Raw genomic sequence first — 24,824 nt, 5'->3', positions numbered from 1 at the left:
GAGTTGGACTCCAAATTTTTTATGAAACAATGTCGCAAAGTTCTTCTATCGATTAAAAAAGAAATGACGCAAATCGGTTCAGAAATCTCGGAGATTTCGGTGTACATAGGTAGAAAAACACAACTCCCTTTTTTAAAGTCGGTTAAAAAAGTAGCCTATGTTACTCCCTGGTCAATTCTCTACTTGTCTGTAAAAATCCCGTCAAAATCGGTTCAGCCGTTCCCAAGATTAGCCTTTTCAAACAGACAGACAGACAGACAGACAAAAATTTTAAAAACGTGTGATTCAGTTATAGTATCGTTCAAATAACCATATGACCTTAATATGCGGTAGTTATTTCGAAATTACAGACAGACACTCCAATTTTATTTATTAGTATAGATTACGTAAACTTAAAACTAAAGCTACGAGGGTTCCATATGCGCCCCGGTCTGAGAAGACCTGGACGATGCTCATTACCACTTCAGCTTCGCTCCTCTCCTCATATTTTCTGATTTGATCACGTAGAAAATTATATAAACTTAAACTTTCACAAAACTACAAAGGAAGTTCAAAGTAGATCTTTCTCTATTCCAATACAATTTTAAAGCACGGATCAACGGTAGTGTATTGATCCACTTCGTTGCCATTTGCCAGTCGTCTCAAGACAGCACTTTATCTTAACCAAGGTTGCTTCCAAATGAAAATATATCGACGCGTTAATCTTCGACTTGCATGTCTGAAGAAGAACAGCTAAAGCAAATTTAAAGATAGACTATAAAGATAAAGATAAATTTATTTGGCTCAGAAACAAATGTAACATAAACGTAACAAAACACAATTAGTTATAATAATAAACATTACTGCATGTGCACCTGTTTCCTGAACGAGTAAAAACTGTGTCTCGGAAAACAGGGCTTTCAAAACGGAGAATACAAAACAAAGTAAAGCACAAAGTAAAAAAAGATTTTTTGTGACTATTTATTTTAATGGACCGAACCAGGGAGATTTTTGAAGACAGATTTTGAAAACTTAATGCACCTAAATGGTGAACGCTGTGACCTCAAAAGTGGAAAGTCCTGAGTTCGAGTTATGGAAGAGATAAAAACATATTACTTCTTCATTGGTTCAGGTCAGAATGGTGAACGCTGTGACCTCAAAAGTGGAAAGTCCTGAGTTCGAGTTATGGAAGAGATAAAAACATATTACTTCTTCATTGGTTCAGGTCAGCCGTCAGTCAGTCAGTTGGCTGAGGGCTGAAGCTTATTTTGGCTGCCGGCCGTTTAGAAAACAATCATCACACTAATATTATAAAGGCGAAAGTTTGTATGTGTGTGTGTGTGTGTGTATGTTTGTTACTCCTTCACGCAAAAACTACTGGACGGATTTGGCTGAAATTTGGAATGGAGATAGATAATATCCTGGATTAGCACATAGGCTACTTTTTATCCCGGAAAATCAAAGAGTTCCCACGGGATTTCAAAAAACCTAAATGCACGCGGGCGAAGTCGCGGGCATCGGCTAGTGGGTTAATAAAACTGCCATAACTCCACAATGCTTCTATTTTTGAATGTCAAATTACTGATGATAGAAAAATACCCACTATAGTCTAAGTAAAGACGTAGTAGTTAGTTGGCGGTATAGGTCTAGTAAGGCTGTAAAACCTTAACGATAATAAATTATTACTACCACATCAGACCAGTTTGGTCAAGGATTAACTTATCAAATAAAACAATTTATATACCTACTACCAAAGTTTGCATAATATGCAGAACGTGTTACGTGGTAAAATATACTACTTTCTAGATGAAGAGGAATAGATAAAATGTTTATTGTGGTCCCAATCAAAACCATGTTTACAAGTTATGAATGTTAATAAAGTTTATCAGTAAGTCCCAAAGGTGGAGTCTCAGTACATCACTACAGGGGCTCTCGATTGTCGATATAATCGTTTTACAGAGAAATAAAATAAGGCAAAGATATCGATAGTTTTAGATTCGATAGCTTGCTCTTGATAGTGAACTTGATACTTGAACTAGAGCCTCGATAGCTCAACGGTTGAGGAGCGGACTGAATTCCGAAAGGTCGGCGGTTCAAACCCCACCCGCTTTACGCTTAATTAGAGGGGAAAGGGGTTACTGTGGAACTTTTACGAAGAAGAAGAATAAGCGGACGATGTCAATATAAAGAATTGTAGTTATCTGGATTCATAATGCTTCGACATTGTCTCAGTGTGAATCAGAGCATTTCAGGAGAACCCCGCGGCGATGAAGTATTATCGCAGCAAGGCTCCGCCCTTGAACTTTATTGATCTTTATTGTCACTCGCCTGTAGTTTGTCTTTATCGAGGCCGTTTTCATGTTTTGCTCGGAAGGAAAATATATGATGGTTATCGTTGTTATTCACTTTGATTATATCCGTCGATAGATATAGTAAATAAATCAAAATACATACAAATCGAATTACATATATAGTACTTATTATTTGTTTGTATATTTATTAACCCCTGACCCAAAAAGAGGGATGTTATAAGTTTGACGTGTGTATCTTTGTATCTGTCTGTGGCATCGTAGCTCCTAAACGAATGAACCGATTTTAATTTAGTTTTTTTTTTTGTTTGAAAGGTGGCTTGATCGAGTGTTCTCTTTATAATCGAAGAAAATCGGTTCAGTCGTTTGAAAGTTATCAGCTCTTTTCTAGTTACTACTATAACCTTCACTTGTCGGGGGTATTATAAATTTTTAATTTACACTTGTAAAACCTGTTAGTAAATTCAAGCGGACCATGTCGCGAAAAACTACTAGAATTCTTCGTAGAAAGTTTGAATAGATGAAATATTGGTCATTAACCTGTCTAATTAGTGGTAAATATGTAGGTAAGTATAGTTTATGAAAAGGTCAGATGAAATATCATTCATCGCAATTTAGGGAGAAAAGTATCAGAATACCTCCTTTAATTACAAACAAAACAAGACTCCTGGAGGATTAATTTCATCTTTTAGTAACAAATTACAGAAGTTGATACGATACTGTAATTAAGTATCTCAAAGGAGTTTGCTTAAGTAATTAAAGGTTGCATTTCTCTTGGATTTAAAGGCCTCCGCAGACATCAGGCACGACTGAAAATCTAAACGATTGCCACTAAACTTTCTAAGACCCACTTATCTTTTTTTGATCTGGTGGGAGGCTGCAGCCGTGACTAATTACCACCATACCCGAAAAACTGTGCTACCAAGCGATTTAGCCTTTCAATACGATGCCCTTTAGAAACCAAGATATACTCTTTTTTAAGAAAGATTCTCTTTTTATTTCATTACAAGTTTACTCTTGTCTGCGATCTCACCTGGTGGTAAGTGATGATGCAGTCTAAGATGGAAGCGGACAAGTTAGTCCACTTACATCTTAGACTGCTTCATCACTTACCACCAGGTGAGATTGCAGGCAAGGGCTAACTTGTATCTGAATAAATAAAAACCTATCTATTACGTTGTCTAGCTAAAGTCGCACGTTTGCAGCGACGAAAGAAAAACGTGGATAAGGTTACCTCAGCTAATTTTGTTTCTATTAAAATTCAGCGTCTCATCGTCTCGGGTTTTACACCGGATTTCGTGTATTTTATTTATTTAAAGTATTGTAAGCCTTGATTCTTCTCGAGAGGATTCCGGGGTATCAGCGCCTACGGTGGACGACATTTTTTTGGAAGAGAGGCTTTTTGAAAAGCGACAAAGTCCGAGAAAAACAGAAATCTGGGCCACGAGATAGAATAATAATAAACGTGGCTTAGAAATATTGCTTTTTAGGGTTCCGTAGCTCAAAAGGAAAAAAACTTTTTTATTCACTTAAACTTTGTCTTGACCTTTGAGTTGAGTAATTTTCATACCAATATACCAAGAAAATTTACAGATTAAAATTTTTCCTAAAAAGGAAACTAAGGAATTTTTAATTAGTAAGATTTTAATAAACTTTTGTCTCAGTGCGCTCAGGTCTGTCTTTGTAATTACAATACGCGGCTGAAGACGGGCTCCGTGTTACAAAGGGGAAGATATTAAAACCTGCTTCTATCTGTGTTAAATACTAGCACGTAGATATTTATATTGTTTTGAGTCACATTTTTCCATTTTATTTTCATACTACATGATGTCCACGACCTCTTCCGCGTGGATTCATGTTTTTCAAAAATCCCTTGGGAACTCTTTCATTTTCCAACATAATATATGTGGTTGTGTCACTCTCAGATCTTCACACTAATATTATAAAGGCGAAAGTTTGTATGTGTGTGTGTGTGTGTGTGTGTGTGTATGTTTGTTACTTCTTCACGCAAAAACTATGGGACGGATTTGGCTGAAATTTGGAATGAAGATAGATAATATCCTGGATTAGCACATAGGCTACTTTTTATCCCGGAAAATCAAAGAGTTCCCACGGAATTTCGAAAAAGCTAAATCCACGCGGGCGAAGTCGCGGGCATCGGCTAGTTACCTATATCCCTTCAAAAAAATCATGTCGATACGTTGCTCGGGACGGACCAACGTACAAACACATTTTTATATATAAATAGATGAAAAGAAAAGCTGTCTGACTGATTGACTGACTGATCTATCAACACACTGCTCAAACTACTGGACGGATCGGGCTGAAAGCCATACAGATAGCTATTATGACGTAGACATCAACTAAGAAAGGATTTTTGAAAATTAAACCTCTAAGGGGGTTGAAATTTGTGCAGTCCAGTTAGTTAGTTAATAATATGGGTAGTTTATGTGATCGCATACATAGAGAGTAGAAGCTGAGTCGTCTCTACAACTTCATGAAAATGTTCCACTTTTACGCCCATTGAGAACTCTGTGTTTGAGATTTGAGACCCAATAAGTAAATAGGTAGAAATATTCCGAATTAAATTGCGAGCCTCACCATCTCATTAATATTAAGTAATGCGGTACGCAGTCCTGATTTAGAATATTTCTAGCGATTTTTAAACTGTGACGCCACGTAACAATTTCATAAAAATGTTAATCATTTCCGTTACGGTTTCCGTCGCTACTCGCTAGTGATGGAGGGCTGAAATTATTTATTTAGGCAGACGCGGGGGCGTTAAGCAGATAGACTGAAATTTGAATCTTAACGGCGGTAGTCTCTCCATCACTCGTCCCATACAAACGTAGTTTGGTTCTCATTTGAATCTCTCAATGTAATTATTAATATGTCCTAGAAAATAATACTCTATGGTTTTCCAGGTTTCCGTAAAAATAACTAGTTTTTAGTAATAAAGCGGAAGAAATCGCGTGGACTACTCAATTTCAATTTCCAATTTGTTTGTAAGGTCCACTACCTCCTATTTTACCCCCTTAGGGTTTGAATTTTCAAAAATCCTGTATGAGCGGATGTCTACGTCATAATAGCTATCTGCATGCCGAATTTCAGCCCGATTGATCCAGGAGTTAGAGCAGTGCGTTGATAGACCAGTCAGTCAGTCAGTCAGTCAGCTTTTCCTTTTATATACATATTTAGATTCTTGAGACCGTGTAACTTTGAAAGTGAGTTTTCAACGGAAATCTGGAAAACCACAAATGAATATTAAATTCTGTAACGTACCGATCTACAAAATTTCATTGAGTTTGATAGGTTAGTATTCAAATGAGAGCCATACTACGTATGTATGGAGTGAGTGACGGTGAGACCCTTCTTAATACTACTCCATTATTTATTTTAAGTAGAATAAAATGCATTGAATTGTTTTTGTGATGGTAATGATGTGATTTTTTATTTCGGCGAGAGTTTATTGAAATTCTAATGACTTGTCACCCTATTTTTAACCCCCGACCCAAAAAGAGGGGATACACATGTCAAACTTATAACAATAAGTTTGACATGTGTATCTGTGTATCTGTCTGGCATCGCAGCTCCTAAACGAATGAACCGATCTTAATTTAGTTTTTTTTTTTGTTAGAAAGGTGACTTGATCGAGAGTTTTCTTAGCTATAATCGAAGAAAATCGGTTCAGCCGTTCGAAAGTTATCAGCTCTTTTCTAGTTTTCTTATAGAGGTTTTTGTCGGGGGTTTTTCAAATTGTAATTTTTAAATTATATGTGTTGAGTTTTCAAAAAACACCTTTTTGTGCTTTATCACCGAATTAATTTTTGGGTTCTGTACCCGAAGTGTGCCAATGAGAATCTGTTACTAAGCCTCCGCTGTCCGTCTCGTCTGCCTGTCTGTCTGCGCTCTGATAGAGAGTTGAAATTTTCACAGTGCGCATATCTATTGCTGCTTTAACTAGGTACTAATAATTATTAGAATTTAAAATGGCTGCCATGCATTTTTTTAAAGTACACAAGGACCCTTAGTTCAACGTTGATATTGGCCGACTCAAAGGACCTTAGTTTGCATAGCGAAGCAAACACGGAATGCGGCAAAGTATTGACTCCTACACAGCATTTATATATCTACTCGTGTGGTTTATACCCTCGCATGACTCTAATATTATGAAATACTAGCTGATTCCCGCGACTTCGTTCGCGTGGATTTAGGTTCATAAATCCCGTGGGAACTGTTTTATTTTCCGGGCTGAAAGTAACCTAAGTCGCTCTTCAGATCTTTTACTATACCCTTACCCACGCAATAACTTAAAATTTAAAAAACCCCCGACACAAAAACCTCTATAAGAAAATTAGAAAAGAACTGATAATTTTCAGACGGCTGAACCAATTTTCATCGATTATAGCTAAGAACATTCTCGATCCAGCCACCTTCCAAACTAAATTAAAATCGGTCCATTCGTTTAGGAGCTACGATGCCACAGACAGATACACAGATACACACGTCAAACTTATAGCACCCACCTTTTTGGGTCGGGGGTTAAAAAATCACGTCATCCGTTACTCCGTAGCGACGTGATTGAAAGACAAACCAACAAACAAACACACTTTCGCATTTATAATTCGGGTAGTAATGATCTTAAACTTGTCTTAAAATTCATCCATATTATGAATACGAAAGTCTGTTTAAATATTGCTTTGTTTGAAACATTTCTTCCCGAGCAAAGTCAGTGCAGATGAACAAGTTCATTAACAGGGCTGCTCCGTCACTCGCTTCATACAATCGTAGTTCCAATTTCATTTGAATATTAAGCAACCAAAGTCCATTTAATTTTGCAGACATATTTTAGAAACTAATATCTGTGTCTGTGGTGTTTTAGATTTTTCTAAAAATATGTAGTTTTAAAATTACAGGGGCTCAAAGATTTGTATGTAAATTTTTAAGACCGCGTAACTTTGAAACCGAATATTTTAACAGAAATCTGGAAAACCACAGACATAGATATTAGTTTCTAGAATATGTCTGCAAAATTTCATGGACTTTGGTTGCTTAATATTCAAATGAAATTGGAACTACGTACTACTCTAATGACGGAGAGACCCCTCTTAATAACAGGAATCTAATAAATAGTAATCGAGATGTCTGCACCTAATATCGTATCTTCAGAGATCTTCGGAAAGTACCAAAATCCATCCGTTTGTTTCTTGTCACGTTCCACAAACAGCGTCGCATATAAACTCCGTCGGTAAATAAATATTTCGCCGGGTTCCGTATTTGCCGCCTTGTGCAAACAGCCACCCTTGAGTCCGTCACGCTGACCGATTCGTGTTGCGATGTCGTGTGCATTTAAATGGACATACAGTCATAGGTACATATATTATTTACTGAAGGAAATCCTATGCATTAAAGTGCAAAAGTTTGTTTCTTTAGCAAAAATATTCAATTCTTAAAAAAACCCGTGTCAAAGTGTACCTAAGTTTTGCGCCATCTTTCGCATGGCTAAAGGTTGAATATCTGTGTTCATAAAATAATTATAATCCAGGTATCTTTAAAACAAGGGTGATTAGACATCTTCTAGAATCTAGATAAACACGTCCTATCTTAGGCCACATCATCACTTTCCATCAGGTGTGATTGTTGTATAATTTAAAAAAAAAATACAAAATCATTCAAAGCGGTCAAACTTATAACACCCCTCATTTGCGTCGCGGGTTAAAAATAAAGCGAAATGTGAGTGCACCCAATTTTCAAGTTAAACGCCTGCGGGTGATACTGCAACCATGAGATCAATCGCAATTCGAATGGCAAAGCAATTGCGTATACAAGTCAATAAACCCAATTCCAAAGCCATTAAGCACAGGGAGGTATGGGAGAAGCAATCCATGCATGATTTGGTATACTGAGCGATAAATCATACTACGTATCGGCCAATCATCAGGATAATAGATGAATGAATATGTTCATATATTAATACATATAATGGAAAAGGTTATTAAGGAAATTTGGATCTTTATCTAAAGGAGAGGCGGAATTTTTGATAACTTAGAACTGTATCGGTGAGAATTGTTGGCTGGAAAACTCGATGATATTATTTTCCCTGTAAAAAACCTTCTAGGTCCTATTTATTACCTTCCAGGCATTAATATTCTCCTTACTTTTGAACCGGTATCTGAGCTGTAACATGCTTGGGTATGAAAAGTGATAACGATCCTCAACAATGAGGATTCCAAATCATTTAGAATTTTTATGATAATGTTTTGCCTGAGTATAATATTAAGGTTTCTATATTTCAAAGACTCACAAAATATTACGAAACCGACCGGATTAAAACTTACGTCTCTCTTGAGTATCGTGCAAGGTAGACAGGCGCAAGTTCAAATCCTGCCGGTTTCATAATGTTTATATTCTTGGTTTCCAAAACACTATCCCACAATAAACCCAAAAATAAACGTTTTGTCTTTTTCTTTTCTTCAAAATTAGAGAGTAATGAATTCTGATTTGACCACATGTGGAGTAAAGTGAAGCTGTGAGTGCTGTGACCAAATCCTTACAGCAGCATATTCTGTTCTGCCTTTTATAGCCATCCTGTTTGCCCGCAGTAATCGAGACTGGCGACGAGCCAGCAGCTTGCAGCAACCGGCGCACGCTGGTCCTGGCAAACCACCAGAGCACGGCAGACGTGCCCATGCTGATGGCAGCCTGGAACCCGCGGCCTGGCGTGCTGGCCAACCTCATGTGGATCATGGATAGAGTCTTCAAGTTCACCAACTTTGGCATCGTCAGCGTCCTGCACAAAGACTTCTTCATACAAGCGGTAAGTTTATATTATACCAGCTTATGCCCGTGACTTCGTCCGCACAGAATCCACACCCCCTATTTTACCCTTTTAGGGGTTTTTTCAAAAATCCTTTCTTAGCGGATGGCTACGTCATAATAACTATCTGCATGCTTTTCAGTATTTCAGTAGTTTGAGCTGTGCGTTGATAGATCAGTCAGTCAGCTTTTCATTTTATATATTTAAAAAATTGAGTCATCATCATCATGATCAACCCATTCTCGGCTCACTACAGAGCACGGGTCTCCTCTTAATATGACAAGGGTTTTCAAATTGATTACAACGGAAAATCTTAGATAAAATATTTGTGTGGTTTTTTACAAAATGTGCATAATAAATAAACTTGGTAACTTTATGTAGCCTTTTTTGGTTGCGGAAGTAGGTTTATCGCAGATTTTTCACATCCACGCTTTTAATTTTCTTTTTGTTTTTGTCGCTGATGTAAGTTGATTGCGGATTTTTATATCCACGCTTTTAAATGTTTTTGCTTTGAAATTTGTAGTCACAAATGCGTTTGCGCTCTATAAAACGGAAGAAGTGGTAAAAATAAAAATGTTTTGTATTCTCATTTTTAATTTAAATGTGCCTCAGCTAGCGATGCAATTTGTATAATAATAATTGTCGAGATAACCTAGATTTTAAAAGGCCGACATTTTATTTCCAAATACACGTGGATGCTTTCAATATCCACTAATGTCGCTAATATCAATATCTAATATAATCTAATTAATAATGCCACTGATTTTCTAAACTCGAAATAGTCCAATTTATAGTTCAAAATTCTTTTTCAACCAATTTTCAACCAATAGACGTCCACTGCTGGACATCCAATGCCACAGTTTTACGACGAATAAATCCAGCGGCTCCTTGCTATTCGTCCCATCGGGCTATGAGAGTGAGGGAACAGAGAGTGCACCTGAGTGTGCGCACACACTCGAGCACTATAACATCTCCCGTTCAGTTGGCTAATCTCCACGGAGAATGGCCACCGTGGCCGAAATTCGGTCAGAAGGACATTAATATGTACTTTGTAGTAGTGCAGTATGTGAGTCTTAATGCCCAATTTCAGAGCGTGGTTTTCGCAGATTGTGTAAACGGGCGCCATGTTGGGACAGACATGTCCCGTCAAATGGTGTCATGTTTTATGAATTATTCAATTATTTTGTCTGCACGTTTCCAATGGATTCAGGCACGAGGATTCGATATTGCCGAAATTAGTGGTAAAGGCACATTTGTGGGGAATATGTTGACCCTTGAAACAGTAAAGTTTAATGTAGTTAAAATTGTAATACTTTAAAGTAAAGTACAGTTTTTACCGCTTCACAAAGGCACGTTTATATTTTGAAAATAAGTAAATTGTCAGAGTACCTCCCGGACATAAAAAGCGTGAGTTAAAAAAAAATTGATGTACCCTTTGGAATACCATCAACATAGAGTTAGATCAGAAACCAGAGTAAACGATAAACCGATAGACGTTGCTAGAATACAAGGTGCTAGAATACAAGGTGCTAGAATACAAGGTGCTAGAATACAAGGTGCTAGAACACAAGGTGCTAGAATACAAGGTGCTAGAATACAAGGTGCTAGAATACAAGGTGCTAGAATACAAGGTGCTAGAATACAAGGTGCTAGAATACAAGGTGCTAGAACACAAGGTGCTAGAATACAAGGTGCTAGAATACAAGGTGCTAGAACACAAGGTGCTAGAACACAAGGTGCTAGAATACAAGGTGCTAGAATACAAGGTGCTAGAATACAAGGTGCTAGAACACAAGGTGCTAGAATACAAGGTGCTAGAATACATGGTGCTAGAATACAAGGTGCTAGAATACAAGGTGCTAGAATACAAGGTGCTAGAACACAAGGTGCTAGAATACAAGGTGCTAGAATACAAGGTGCTAGAATACAAGGTGCTAGAATACAAGGTGCTAGAACACAAGGTGCTAGAATACAAGGTGCTAGAATACAAGGTGCTAGAACACAAGGTGCTAGAATACAAGGTGCTAGAACACAAGGTGCTAGAATACAAGGTGCTAGAATAGCGACCTTGCAGTGGAAAGTACAGCGTTGGAAGACCCACCATTAATTAGATGGGCAGACTTTAGTTGCAGGGAGCCGATGGATTCAGGCGGCGCAAGACCGTGGCGTGTGGAAGTCCCTACAAGATACAGTCCAACAGTGGGCGTCTATCGGTTGATAATATTGATGACTAGCTGACGCCCGCGACTTTGACCGCGTGGATTTAGGTTTTTCGAAATCCCGTGGGAACTCTTTGGTTTTCCGGGATAAAAAGTAGCCTATGTGCTAATCCAGGATATTATCTATGTCCATTCCGAATTTCAGCTAAATCCGTCCAGTGGTTTTTGCGTGAAGGAGTAACAAACATACACACACACACACACACACACACAAACTTTCGCCTTTATAACATTAGTGTGAAGTGTGAAGTGTGATAGTGGGATATTAGTGTGAAGTGTGATAGGTGAGATGTTTTATACTTAGCACACTGAGCCGATATCCGGCTCAATTTGACGTCGTCCAATGGAAAACGGTCACCGGTAGGGGTTATAATGGCCTATCGAATACCATTATCATAATAACGAATTATTGACGTGCTGATGTAATAGGTTCAGAGTTAATACGTCCGTGCCTCGTTAATTACGTTAATAATTAAAAATCTGTTATCAGGACGGATATTTGTATTACCTAAAATTATGTCTATAATTTTTTGTAATAATTACCTTTGTATTTTTTCCCTTCGTCCTCACTTAAGGCGCTGAAACGTGAACACTGGCCTAGATTAAATAAATATTTACTCGTAGTACAGTTTATTATAAGTATAGATTAAGGTGTATGGATAAGTTAGTTATGTAAGTTAAAATAAGAGCGCCACCTCGCCAACAAACTGGCACACCAGTTTGGCGAGCTATAATATAGATCCTTGTTAAATTATTTTGATTAAATAAATTTAAAAAAAAAAGCTTGATTCATTGCAATGATGGTAAAAGCATCATCCAAACCTGCGCGACCAAAATGGCCGCCATTAAATAAAAAAAATAAAAAAATTGTACGATGGTACGAAACCCTTCATGTACGAGTCCGACGGTACGGAACTCTTCGTTGAATTCGTTGATTTTTTCAAATCAAATGTAAAAAATAAAAAAAAAAATAAAAAAAATGTAAATTTTGAATCGTCAAAAGCATCTACCACTTATTCGGAAGGTCTTAAGCCAAAGATAATATTGTTCAGATAGTTACTCGTACTTAGTGATAATTCTTAGGCCTTTTGTTATAAAATGTGAAGTGTTCCAAGTAGGTTATCTTTGGCACTAACAGTGGTAGTCAGTGCTTATTTACGGCCGGCTGAGACAATTTGCCGCAAATTGCCCATCTTAACACATGATTCACTGCTTTAGATTACACTTTGTGTGACTGATGAACATTTTTTACTTACGACGCGATATTTTTAAAATTAACAACAAAACGAAATTTGCCGTAATAACTTTGATGGTATCCCTAAGTTTTCATATATCGGAGGCAACGATACAACTGGGTTTTGTGTAACGTGAGACCAAAAAACAATCGCCAATTTCGTGTCGGAACTCAGAACACGTACCTAAGTTAGGGTTCCCTAGTCATTTCAAAATTTTGGCGGTCAATATTACCTAACAATAGTTTCTTTTTCCAAAACTGTCAAAGAAACCTCAATGGTTTGGAAATACCTTTTTAACCTGGCATTATTTCAAGCTTTTAATTTTCAGGGAGTAAGTACCTATCCGGATTTCTTTTTAAATATTTAAATAAGTATGTCTTTATTACGAAAGTATCACGGTTCCTTCTTTTACTACATACTCTGCAGTAAGAGAAGATTACAAACCCTTAAAAAGTAATATTAAACTATAATATTATTATACTTCATTTGATATTTTGAAATATTATACCGTTTAAGAGGAAAATAACTTTGCCAGATGAACAATTACTAACGATAAACTTTTTTTCTACTACTATGAGGTGCGGAATCCACAATAGTTTTGAGCGATTACAACTAAACGATACGATATGCATACGATATTTTACTATTACATGCGATTTGTCGTCTCGTGTAAAAGCAATGTTACATTTCTTTGTCGTCGCTCGCTTTTTATCATTGCTGGTGCGTGTGTCAGATGGACGGTCGATTATAATGCGTTTAGTGTTTTTATACGCTCTAGTGTAATGACCTTGATTTAGCTTTCAACCTTTGTAGTTTGTACCCATCACACTAATTCACACTAATATTATAAAGGCGAAAGTTTGTGTGTATGTGTGTGTGTGTGTGTGTTTATGTTTGTTACTCCTTCACGCAAAAACTACTGGACGGATAGGGCTGAAATTTAGAATGGAGATAGATTATACCCTGTATTAGCACATAGGCAACTTTTTATCTCGGAAAATCAAAGAGTTCCCACGGGATTCTTAAAAAACCTACATCCACACGAACGAAGTCGCGGGCATCAGCTAGTAGCCCATAATTATGTTTTAGTACAACAACAATCACTTAACCTATGTTAGTACTTATCTCTAGCTTAACTTAACAATTAATCCTACTAAATTAAAACTAGGGTTTAAATCCTAACATTTAATATTAACCGAGGTAGTCTCCTAGCGCTTAGCGCACCACCCCATCACATCCAGTTTCATGGCCAATGCTCTGAGAAGAGTGTTGGTACTTCTCATTGGCCTGCACATCATGGACGCGGCACGCTTGCGCATGATATCGCGTAGAAATCATCCACGCGAACCTCCGCAAATATTGCTCGGTTCAGCCGTTTGAAAGTTATCACTTATCAGCTCTTTTCTAGCTTTCTTATAGAGGTATTTGTGTCGTGGGTTTTTTAAACTTTGAGTTATATCGTTATAAAGTTTTAATTAGGTACCTAGTATCAAAACCAAGCACCAACCTACCTAAAATTTAAGTTAATTATGAATTTGTAATAAAGACTATATACTTTTGAGTTGCATAAATAAAGAGCAAAGGGGTTCATACAATAGAGCAAAAGAAAGACATCCATTATAATTATTTGATGATTATATGAATAATACACGCTGCAATGCCGTAAAATGCCGTAAAAAAACAGGTTTCTATAACTTGTCTACTATATTTCTTTGAGTTCAAGAAGCTATTCACATGAGACTCAAACTACGTTTGTATGGATCGTGCTACGAGTATAATAACTTCGCTCTTTAGTCTTTGATACAAAAATATTCGTGTAAATTCAGTTACGGTCGCATTTGTCATTCCGGGGCTCGTAGTAACGCGAAAGATTAGCGGGAGGGAACGCAGCGGTTAAGCCCTCTTTAATAATTAACTCGCAAAATGTAAATCTTAATACCCTTGAACAAAGAGCAAAACCTCCCCTGAAATGGGAGGTGCTATACACAATGACCTCATCTACCAAAGTACTAGACCTTTTGGTCAAAAGTTAAATAGTATTAAAAGTCAGTTAACTGTACAAAATAAAGAACCTATATATTTTTGGGGGAGTTAATCGAAATTCAAGATTAAATCGGAGATGATTTAGTTTCAGATTTTTCTAAAGTTATAGTTAAGTCATAACAATGTTTTACAATGTACACAAAATAACAGCATTGTTCAAGGTGCAAGAGGTATTATCATAGTGAAGGAAGGTTACTTTCTTAAGTGATAATTATCGTATTTATTTTTTATTCACGTGTGATGTGGCGATGACTGATGATGATGATTAATAATTATAAAGAAAAGTCCTGGGTGAATGACTCATCAACTCCCAGCCAAAACTTGAAGTTAGGAAGTTGGGATTTCGCACAGTGTTTTCCTTTATAATGTTTTGCTATTTTGATCGAAATTTCGTTCGTTTTGGTATCTGTGTCTGCTCCCAGACGTGCAGCTCTATGTCCTTGAAACCCGTTTTCAGGGAATCTCTTTGTGAAAATGCGAAATGCCAAAGAACCCACTTTTTTGGGAATATCTGCTTTTGGCAAATCCTCTCATCCGAATTTTTGATTCGCTTTTCAGCACGCCGGAGCTTTTGAATAGTCCGAGAGCACGTGCTCTGTTTTACACGATTTTATTGCAGTTTTTAGAGAAACCCTTATAGGATCACTTCGTTGTCTGTCTGGCCGTATGTCTGTCGTGTCTGTCAAGACCCGTCAGTAAAAAAAGTCAAATCATTTATTCAAACTGGATACTTTTGCACTCTTTCTGATTGTCAAATGATGGAATCAAAAGCTTCCCGTTGACTTAGAATCATGAAATTTTGCAGGTAGTATTGTCCTATAGCACAAAACTATGGAACCAACTCCCTTTGGCGGTGTTCCCACTAGATTACAACATGGGGTTATTCAAGGGATGCGTCGAATCAACAAATTCCTGAAAGGCTGGCAACTCATGTGCGGTTCCTCTGGTGCTGCAAATGTTCATGGGCGGCGGCAGTCACTTAACACTAGGTGACCCGCCTGCTCGTTTGCTCGCTATTTTTATATAAAAAAGTCACAGACTATTCTGCATTTGCATTTGGTGTAAACATGCTATGTTGTATTCTATGATGTAAGTCTTTCCATTTCCTGTGTAGAAGAAAGTAGGTAAGTATCTAAGTGCACCGGATGTAACGCGGCGATAAGAAAAATTTGGTGATTTATTAACAAAATATACACTGTACAGGAAACGATACTTCAAGTACCTACAGCGTAGTGGCTACAATGTATTATCATCTTTATGGCGGTGCAACAAAGTCTAGGGTTATTTGTATTAATTGCGATAGACTGCAGGTCTGGAGCGGGAATCTGTGTGGTCCAAGTGATAAGTTTTCTGAAATAGTTTGTGTATGTGTGTGTGTGTGTATGAACGTAGGAATGTTTGTTACTCTTTCACACAAAAACTACAGGACGGATTTGGCTGGAGATAGCTTACACACTGACTTGACACATAGTCCACGTTTTATCCCGGAAAATCGAAGAGTTCCCGTGGGGTTACAAAACCTATATTGACGCATACAGAGTCGCAGGTATCATCTTCAACAGATTTCAAGTATTTTTGTTAAATGTCTATAAATAATGTATTAATAGATTGCTGATTGATTCGCAGAAAAGTGTGCGTACGACAAAATCACAAACATTATGTTGTTAAACTTACCTGATTTAAATAAGCTTACAGTATAAATTGGCTCAGTTACAAATATACACGAGAAAGCTGATATTTTCACAAAATATGTGTGCAAATATGCATCAAAAATAGGCGAAATATGCACAAAATATGCTCAGTCAAAATACTATTTATTATTCGAAATTACGTTTATTTTCACAATATATCTAAGCGCAAATTTTTTTTTTAACAGGTGTTATTCTTTCATCACTAGATTACTAAAAAGTTCGATTTAATTTATAAGTTTCTTTGATAAAATTAAACTATTCAAATTTTTGAATTCCGGTTGCTAGCTACGATTTTGGTCTTAATTTCGTAAAAAATAATGTAATTTTGGAAATATTCCTTATCCTAGAAGTGGTCGCCTGTAACTTAAATCTAATTCACAGTATTAAAAACATTGTATGTCCCGTACGAAGCAGGTTTACGACCCCTGGCCCGTTTATGGACACAACTAATAAAGTCCAATCGTTTTACTACCTCTGGCGACGCGTAAGAAATACACCGGTGGCACAGTGTCCATTCAGATACTATAAGCCCCTTACATTACAAGCAATTTTTATCCTTATTCTAAACGCCATTTAAGTTGAGATTCCTATGTACATAATTAGAGTTTAGGAAGTGTAGATATAGGATGTTCCGGTAATGAGTAAGCAACGATGATAACGTAAATAGATCTTCCGGTATTATCGGGCAATATTTACTTACTGGTTGAGAATTTTCTGGGTGTTCACTCCGTACAGATTTTGTTGATGGTTAAGTGGTGCAGTAAAAATGTTATTTTTGATTTCTGATGGTTTTATTTTTGACAACTCAGCTAAGTAGTTAAGCAATGTTGACCCAAGTTGGTGCATGGATGGGTGACCGTCTTTTGTCGCCCTTTGGCCTTTATTTTGCTTTGGGGAGCTCTATAAGCTACGCATATTAATATTATAAGCCTATACCTTTAAAACTTTTTAATTTTTTTTCAGTTCTTTTCATCATTATTTAGATCTAATAAATTATATCATTAAACCTAAAAATCGAATGCAAAATTATTTCAAAAAACCTCAACCTACCATTATTCGAAGGGGTTACGACCCTCAATAATGAGGAGTCCTACGCAGATATAGGTAGTACAGATCTATTACAAGTCCTAATATTTCCAATACAGTGAAATGACACGACATTATTAGGATTCGATACAGAGCTCGATACCTCAGCCCAATTACAGGTCCGATATTGGATTAGCCTTTGTCCAGCCAGCCGTTGTAGGCGACCGAGTGACATGTTTGAGAGTAGACATAGAGAAAGAAGGAAGACCGATGAGAAGGAGGATCAAAGATCGTTGTAAAGCGGAAACTATTCTATTTTACTATAATTTTATGTACCACAACTGTAATTAAATATTTATAACGCCCCCGGCAAGTGAAGGTTACAGTAACTAGAAAAGAGCTGATAACTTTCAAACGACTTTCAACGACTGAACCGATTTTCTTCGATTATAGCTAAGAACACTCTCGATCAAGCCACCTTTCAAACAAAAGAAAACTAAATTAAAATCGGTTCATTCGTTTAGGAGCTACGATGCCACAGACAGATACACACGTCAAACTTATGACACCCCTCTTTTTGGGTCGGGGGTTAAAAACGGTCTATTAGAATGACAAAAAGAAACAGACTATACACCTAGCTTGTTCCCATCACAAAGAAGAGTCGTATTCTTTTTGTTGTGTGACTAGGATCTTTCTTCGATGAAAACCAAATTAAGAGTGTCTGAAACTAAATATCATTATTACTTTCCATCAGTCAGTTATTGTAAAGCGCAAGCCTAGTTTACGATTTTTTATGGACCATCTGGTCCAATACAGTGACATAGAAACCATACACGTATGTTTTGTCCCCATCAAGAAGAATAGCTATGTTACTTTTTGAATGAAGGGCAAGGATCCTCGCTCGAAATAAAATCTGACCTTATTCTGTGAACATATCAGAGAATAATAGTTATATCTAATATGGTTCGCATCACTGACGAGTGTACGTACGTCTGTATATCAAAGGACGCTGGCTACTTTATTACGTCCCCATGAACATTGTACAGTCAGCAACAAAGATGGGTTTGCATCCGTCCATAGTCGCTTGTATTGGCGGGTTCAAATCTAGGTTTGTTGCTTACTGTACATAGATATTACTTTGTGATATTTAATTTCTTTTCGTAAACAAAAGGGCTGTCCATCCATCCATCCATCTAAATCAATACTAATATGATAAAGAGGTAAAGTTTGTAATTTTGTTTCAAGGAAATAATCTGTGGAATTACTGAACCGATTTTAAAATTCTTTCACCAGTAGAAAGCTACATTATTCCTGAGTGACATAGGCACAACATTTTTTGACAAAATTAGAGATCCTTACGAAAATTGCAGTAAACTACCCGCGCGAAGCCGGGGCGGGTCGCTACTATTATATATGTATAAGAGGAAAATCGATCCCGTTGGAACCAAAAGTAGACCATTGACAGCGATATCGACGCTCCGCTAAACTCCACAAAACTACATTTAATTATCGTTTATTTATTTATTTTAAATCACAATAAATAAAAATGAAAATTTATAATTTAGTAGTAACATGATTATATTTTTTCCTAGAAACCTTTTACGCCTAAAAAAGCCAAAAAATGCTTTTTCTAAAATTAAAATGTTGAATCCAAAACGTTGATAACCTTGGCAAAGGTATGTTTACACAGAATCAAATTAAGGAAAAGTCCGAAATAAGCCGACCGAGTTTACTTTGGCGGGAATTTTTAGGGTTCTTTACCCGAAGGATACCAAAGGTGCGAAGGGTGCGGGGTGCCCTATTACTAAGCCTTCGCTGTCCGTCCGTCTGTCTCTGTCCGTCCGTGCGTCTGTCCGTCTGTCTGTCTATCAGCGGGCTATAGGTAAGTAGGTATCTCTCTGAACTAGAGAACATAGAGAATTGAAATTTTCAGAGTATGCATTTCTATTGCCGGCAAAAGTACATAGTGCACTTTTGCTATGGTTTTTTTTCTGTCCACAAATTAGCCCTTGACTGCCATCTTACTTGGTAGTAAGCGATAAAGCACTCTAAGATGAAAGCGGGCTAGTTTGGAAGGCGTACGGCTTTGCTGGTAGGGTCAATTAGCCACAGCAGAAGCCTCCCACCAGGTCAAACCAGAGAAAATTAAGACGCTATAAATTTCCAAATTGTCATTGCCGAGAACCAAACCCAGGACCTCCCCACCCACTTATAAGACCACAGCGCTCACCACTGCACCGAGAAGGTCGTGGAATGATAAGATGATACTTACGGAACCCTTTGAGTGCGAGTCTGACCCGCACTTGGCCGGTTTTTTTAGTGAATTCCATTTCGTCCGTAGATGAATTTCGCTTTTTGGGGACGTCACGGTAATTGAGTTTTGAAGATAGCGGCGGCGGCTTCCGAATTAAAATTAACGATTTTCGCCAATTGGAATATCAATTCAAAAATAAATAAAATATTTTATATCTTTATAGCCACTTTATTTCGGCAAATTCTTAAATCTTTAGTGCCTAATTAGCTATGTATTTTCTAACCGACTTTAAAAAAGGATGAGATTTTCAATTCGTCGCGTATTTTTAACCCCCGACCCAAAAAGAGGGGTGTTATAAGTTTGACGTGTGTATCTGTGTGTCTGTGTATCTGTGTATCTGTCTGTGGCATCGTAGCGCCTAAACGAATGAACCGATTTTAGTTTAGTTTTTTTTGTTTGAAAGGTGGCTTGATCGAGAGTGTTCTTAGCTATAATCCAAAAAAATTGGTTCAGCCGTTTAAATGGTATCAGCTCTTTTCTAGTTTTCTTGTAGAAAAGAAGGTTAGATAACCCTTAGGTTCATAATATTCAAGTGTCAATTGACAAATGTCCAGCTGTCAAGATGGACGTTGCCTAGATATACATAATTATTTATTTGAAAATGATGTTTTGGAAAACTCAGATACTTTGGATCGTAGGCGCGGAATAGTCCAAGAAAATCGGTTCAGCTGTTTGAAATTTATCAGCTCTTTTCTAGTTACTGTAACCTTCACTGGTCGGCTCGGGGGTGTTGAAAATTTGTAATTAATTTGACTGTACCTTACTCGATGCTTAAACAATATGAGATAGACGTCATTTGTCCCGCCTTAACGCATCTATCTCGCTCTATCATATAGCGCTGTCCCTCTCTTTCACCACCACCGCCTAGCAGTGCGAAGCGTGGCCCAAAGTGGCCGCGTTATTTTATTCATTGGCGTTTTGTTTCCCGCCGAGAACGGTTGTGCTTGCTAAAATGCAGCACTCTGGAGAAAAAATTACCTGCATTGGATAAAGTATTATAATACTCATGCAAGAGTATAATTACTTAACAATATTTCATAGAGGTTGTAAACCAGATCACGTGAGTTTTTCAATTTATTTAATTCTTGTAAATGTTTGAGTATAGAAATACTTTTATTTCTTAAGCAAAATTTTACTGCATAGCTAAATTCATTGGCTATTTATGAAAATGTCATCTTAGAGGTAGTTTGTTAATTTAAATACATGATTCAACAGATAGTTTGACATCGCATGAGTCAAATATCGATTTTATTAAGCTACCGTCAATGAATCCTATATAATTTCCAATAATTCATTGTGAACGGAAAACTACTTCATAAGGTAGGTAGTTTTTGAAACATTTGCAATTTTTGTTACATTCAGCGCCATAAAAACCACAGTTGGTTTTACCTGGCACTGAGTTAATTAATTATAGCTATACAATAAAAATAAAACTATAGAAACCAGCATAATACCAAATTGGTAATGTAGGTACATAGTATTTAATCTTGTGGGTAGGTAAGAACAATGTGCAGCGCGACGCGCAACGTCGTGTACATTCACGTCATTCGTATTTTTAAATGCTATCATTTCTATGGAAAGAAATGTTGAAATATTTATTGGTTAAAAAAACTAATGCTATTTATGATTTAATATAAAAGGTATCCGGTAGTACCGGTGCTTCCGTTTTCATTTACTTTTAGATTCTTGCAGATTAAAAGTACATAATTGATTACATTGAAAGGAAAAGGTTCAGGTACCAGTTTTCAGATTAATCGAGCCTATTGAAAGTGAACAAATTTTATAGCTTATTAAATGATGTAAAACTTTCGTGCCTACCCACCTACCACGATAAATATATATTATCTCTCACGATATGTTGATAATTTGACCGGCTTTCATGAACTGAATCCGTGGTAGATGCCTTTTACGATTCAAAAGAACTGGCATAAGTCTAATTGAATAAAAACATTTTGAATTTGAATTCTATTCATGGTTATATTCAGAACAACGGTATTAGAGTTACCTAAGAGAAGCGAAAGTGTAAGGCTCAAAGAAATGTTAAAAGGCCTTTTATAAATCTACCTTCGCCACGCAGGCGTATTTTTGGAAAACAGAGTGGCTCTTCGTGGGAGTATACATGGCAGTGTTTTTGGCCATTTAAGAATCTAGCTCCGCCTCGCAGGCGCAGCTTAAAAATTATTGGAAAACAGAATGGCTCTTCGTGGGAGTATACATGGCAGTGTTTTTGGTCATTTAAGAATCTTACTCCGCCTCGCAGGCGCAGCTTAAAAATTAAATGCCTCCTCGCGGGAGTGCATGGGCCATTTGAAAAACCTAGATCCACCTCGCAGGTGCAGCTTAGAAATTAAATGCCTCCTCGCAGGAGTGTATAGGCCATTTAAAAAACCTAGATCCACCTCGCAGGTGCAGCTTAGAAATTAAATGCCTCCTCGCGGGAGTGCATAGGCCATTTTAAAAACCTAGATCCACCTCGCAGGTGCAGCTTAGAAATTAAATGCCTCCTCAAGGGAGTGCATAGGCCATTTAAAAACCTAGATCCACCTCGCAGGTGCAGCTTAGAAATTAAATGCCTCCTCGTGGGAGTGCATGGGCCATTTAATAAGCTAACTACGCCTCGCAGGCGCAGTGTAAAAGTCAAGTAAGCAACTCCTCGCGGGAGTGTGCATGACATTGTTATGGTCTCAGTGGAATATCAATCAGTCGCTCTTGGGCGCCACCGATATTTATGCTAAGGTTTACGCTCTGTTATACCTGTTTTTGCTTCGAAACCTCCTTTGGTTCGTCTTGGTCAACTCAATTTTACAGGTACAGGCTTATGACCTAATGTTTTGGCCGATTAAAAATCTAGCTACGCCTCGTAGGCACAGTTGAACTACGCGGGCTGGTCAGCACACCTCGTGCATTTGTTTGTAATGGTTCATGCCTACTTGCCCTTGCAGGGTAGTCGTTGCTAGGAGCACAGCTGCTCTCGTTTCAGTCACGACGTAAATAATTTTATGGTCTTTTGTATGACCTTATTAACGAAGGTATGGGTTCTAAGCGATACCGAATGCAAATATATTGATATAAATTTCAGAGGCCACTTGCGTCACGTAACAAACAAATTGGGAAGAGTAAAAGCTCCGAAATTACACATAGAAATATAAATATATTCTTATATCTCATAAAGCGTACCGCATACCGCTTTTTACAAGCTCCCGATATTTTTAATGGGAGTCATCCGAACATCGCAGTCCTATTGCCATAAATTGACATCTACAGTGTGTACAGTGAGCAATGCAATCATCTTGAATTGGCTATCGCTCTCTTGCTGCTGGCTAATTGCAGCAAGTATTAAGTTTATAACATTGTGTTATTCACATCTCTCAAGCTAAAGGAGCCATACTTCTGACCAAGTAAAGGTGCCTATAAATAACATGAAAGGAAAGCCAACAAAGCAATTTATTATTTTTATTTAGAAAACTTAATTCTATCATTACACGCTAATTCAATGGATAAGTTAACCTAAATTCATTATCATGATAAATGCACCACCAGCTCACTACAGAGCACGGCTGTCTTCACTAAATGAGAAGGGTTAAATAGTTTGAATTATATAATAATATTTTTACTATTTACAACTAACCTAATGAATCTATACTTGTCATATCGTTGTGGTTTATATGAGCTTGCCAAGTGATCAACTGATCAGGTAGATTTGTTCAGTGACTGACATGAGCGTGCGAACTTCGTACGTGAGTGACACCCGCTGCAGTACGCGAGTGCGAGTGTATGTTTGCGCCAACAGTGGCGGCTTGCGTCCACGTGACCCACTATTTCGGCTCTCAAGACTGTATTTTCTGAAGAATAGCAGGTTTTTGCACCTTCCCTCATATTATTGGTCTGCATGAAGCGAAGGATTTGAGATGATGGTATCAGAATCTCCTTTCTTCCATCTACATGCCTTTTGCAGCTTATTCTCTCACAAACAACGTTGCATGGACATCGCGTTTTCGTGCTTGATGGGCAGACTTCTCTTGTCGAGCCTTGGACCAAACCGATGCATTCCAGGAGAAATTTCCGGTTATTGTAAGTTTCAATCAATCAATATATTTTTGATGTAAATGCGTGTATGCTAAGAGCAATGCATTTGATGGAAAAGTCAACAGGATGTTAGAGTTTATTTAAAAGTATCACCTCATTTCCAAGGTCATGGTCAGCTTTTTCGTCTGGCATGGACTTATGACAGAAGAGGACGCAATCTGCTCCTCTCTGGGAACTGGCATCGTGGCTACCAGATTACTATTATCATTATTTATTATTATTTATAATAGACTAAGCAGCTTTCGCTGATTCGTCTATATCAGAGGTGCTTCGAGTTTTCCGAATGTTTGTTTAATGTTTTATTGAACTGGTTAACAGAGCTTGTCATAACTACATCCTTGGGCAATTTATTCCATATGTGACCGACTCTGTTGGTCAGAAAGTGTTTTAATGAATTTGACACTGATAATTGACATGTAGGTTCATGTCATGTCCCCTAAAGCTAAGATTGCTCCTTCTCAGAAACATGCTTTCAAAGTTGGGACATTTAATAGTTATTTAGTATTTTGTACGTTTCAATCCTGGATCATAGTCTAAATACATTTTCAGTTTTGCAACAAAACAACGGTCATGCCGACTATGTTTCTAGACTTGGCATTCCTCTGAATTAGCATTTGCTAACCGCATACTCGTATGGCGGAGAAAGACTTTAGAATGAAATGCTAGATTTATTTGCACCTAGCCGTGCCCGGTGTAGCAAATTTATAATCTTAAACAAGACAGCTTTCCTACATGGAAAATTTAATGTTAACTGTTAAAATCGTTTTCCAGTTCAAAGTCACATGACAAAAATTTTCATATGCTCTGCTCGTGGCAGAAGATTCATGGTTATATTTTAAAATAAAACAACCCATTTATTTTTCAAAATTGTTGGTTCAGAAACTAATTCAGCGGACAAAAATTCATTTCAAATCTATCGAATTTCTATATTTCGAATAATAACTTTGATCCAGCCTGATGTATCAGAACTTAAGATCTGTTTAGGGGTTGTGATTTAATTTCATAGTTATTCGTAATTGTAACATGGTTATTAATTCTGAGTGAATTAGATCTGTGTGCAAGGATGCTACAAGAAGCATTTACACAATACCTTACCTTGTATATG

The 24,824-nt window shown here is 37.3% G+C and overlaps 1 protein-coding gene across 1 annotated transcript in view; it reads left to right on the top strand.

Moving 5' to 3' along the window:
- LOC123873193 (acyl-CoA:lysophosphatidylglycerol acyltransferase 1-like) overlaps positions 1 to 24,824 on the top strand; it is a 175,362-nt gene that overhangs the window by 1,816 nt on the left and 148,722 nt on the right. Inside the window, exon 2 of the mRNA XM_045917916.1 lies at positions 8,891 to 9,105. Coding sequence (XP_045773872.1) covers positions 8,977 to 9,105 — 129 coding nt within the window. The 5' untranslated portion in view covers positions 8,891 to 8,976. The remainder of the gene's footprint in view (positions 1 to 8,890; positions 9,106 to 24,824) is intronic.

The sequence above is a fragment of the Maniola jurtina genome, chromosome 16 (genome assembly GCF_905333055.1).
Source record: "Maniola jurtina chromosome 16, ilManJurt1.1, whole genome shotgun sequence".
In the NCBI taxonomy this organism is placed as follows: Eukaryota; Metazoa; Arthropoda; class Insecta; order Lepidoptera; family Nymphalidae; genus Maniola; species Maniola jurtina.
This window is presented reverse-complemented; position numbering and strand designations above follow the sequence as displayed.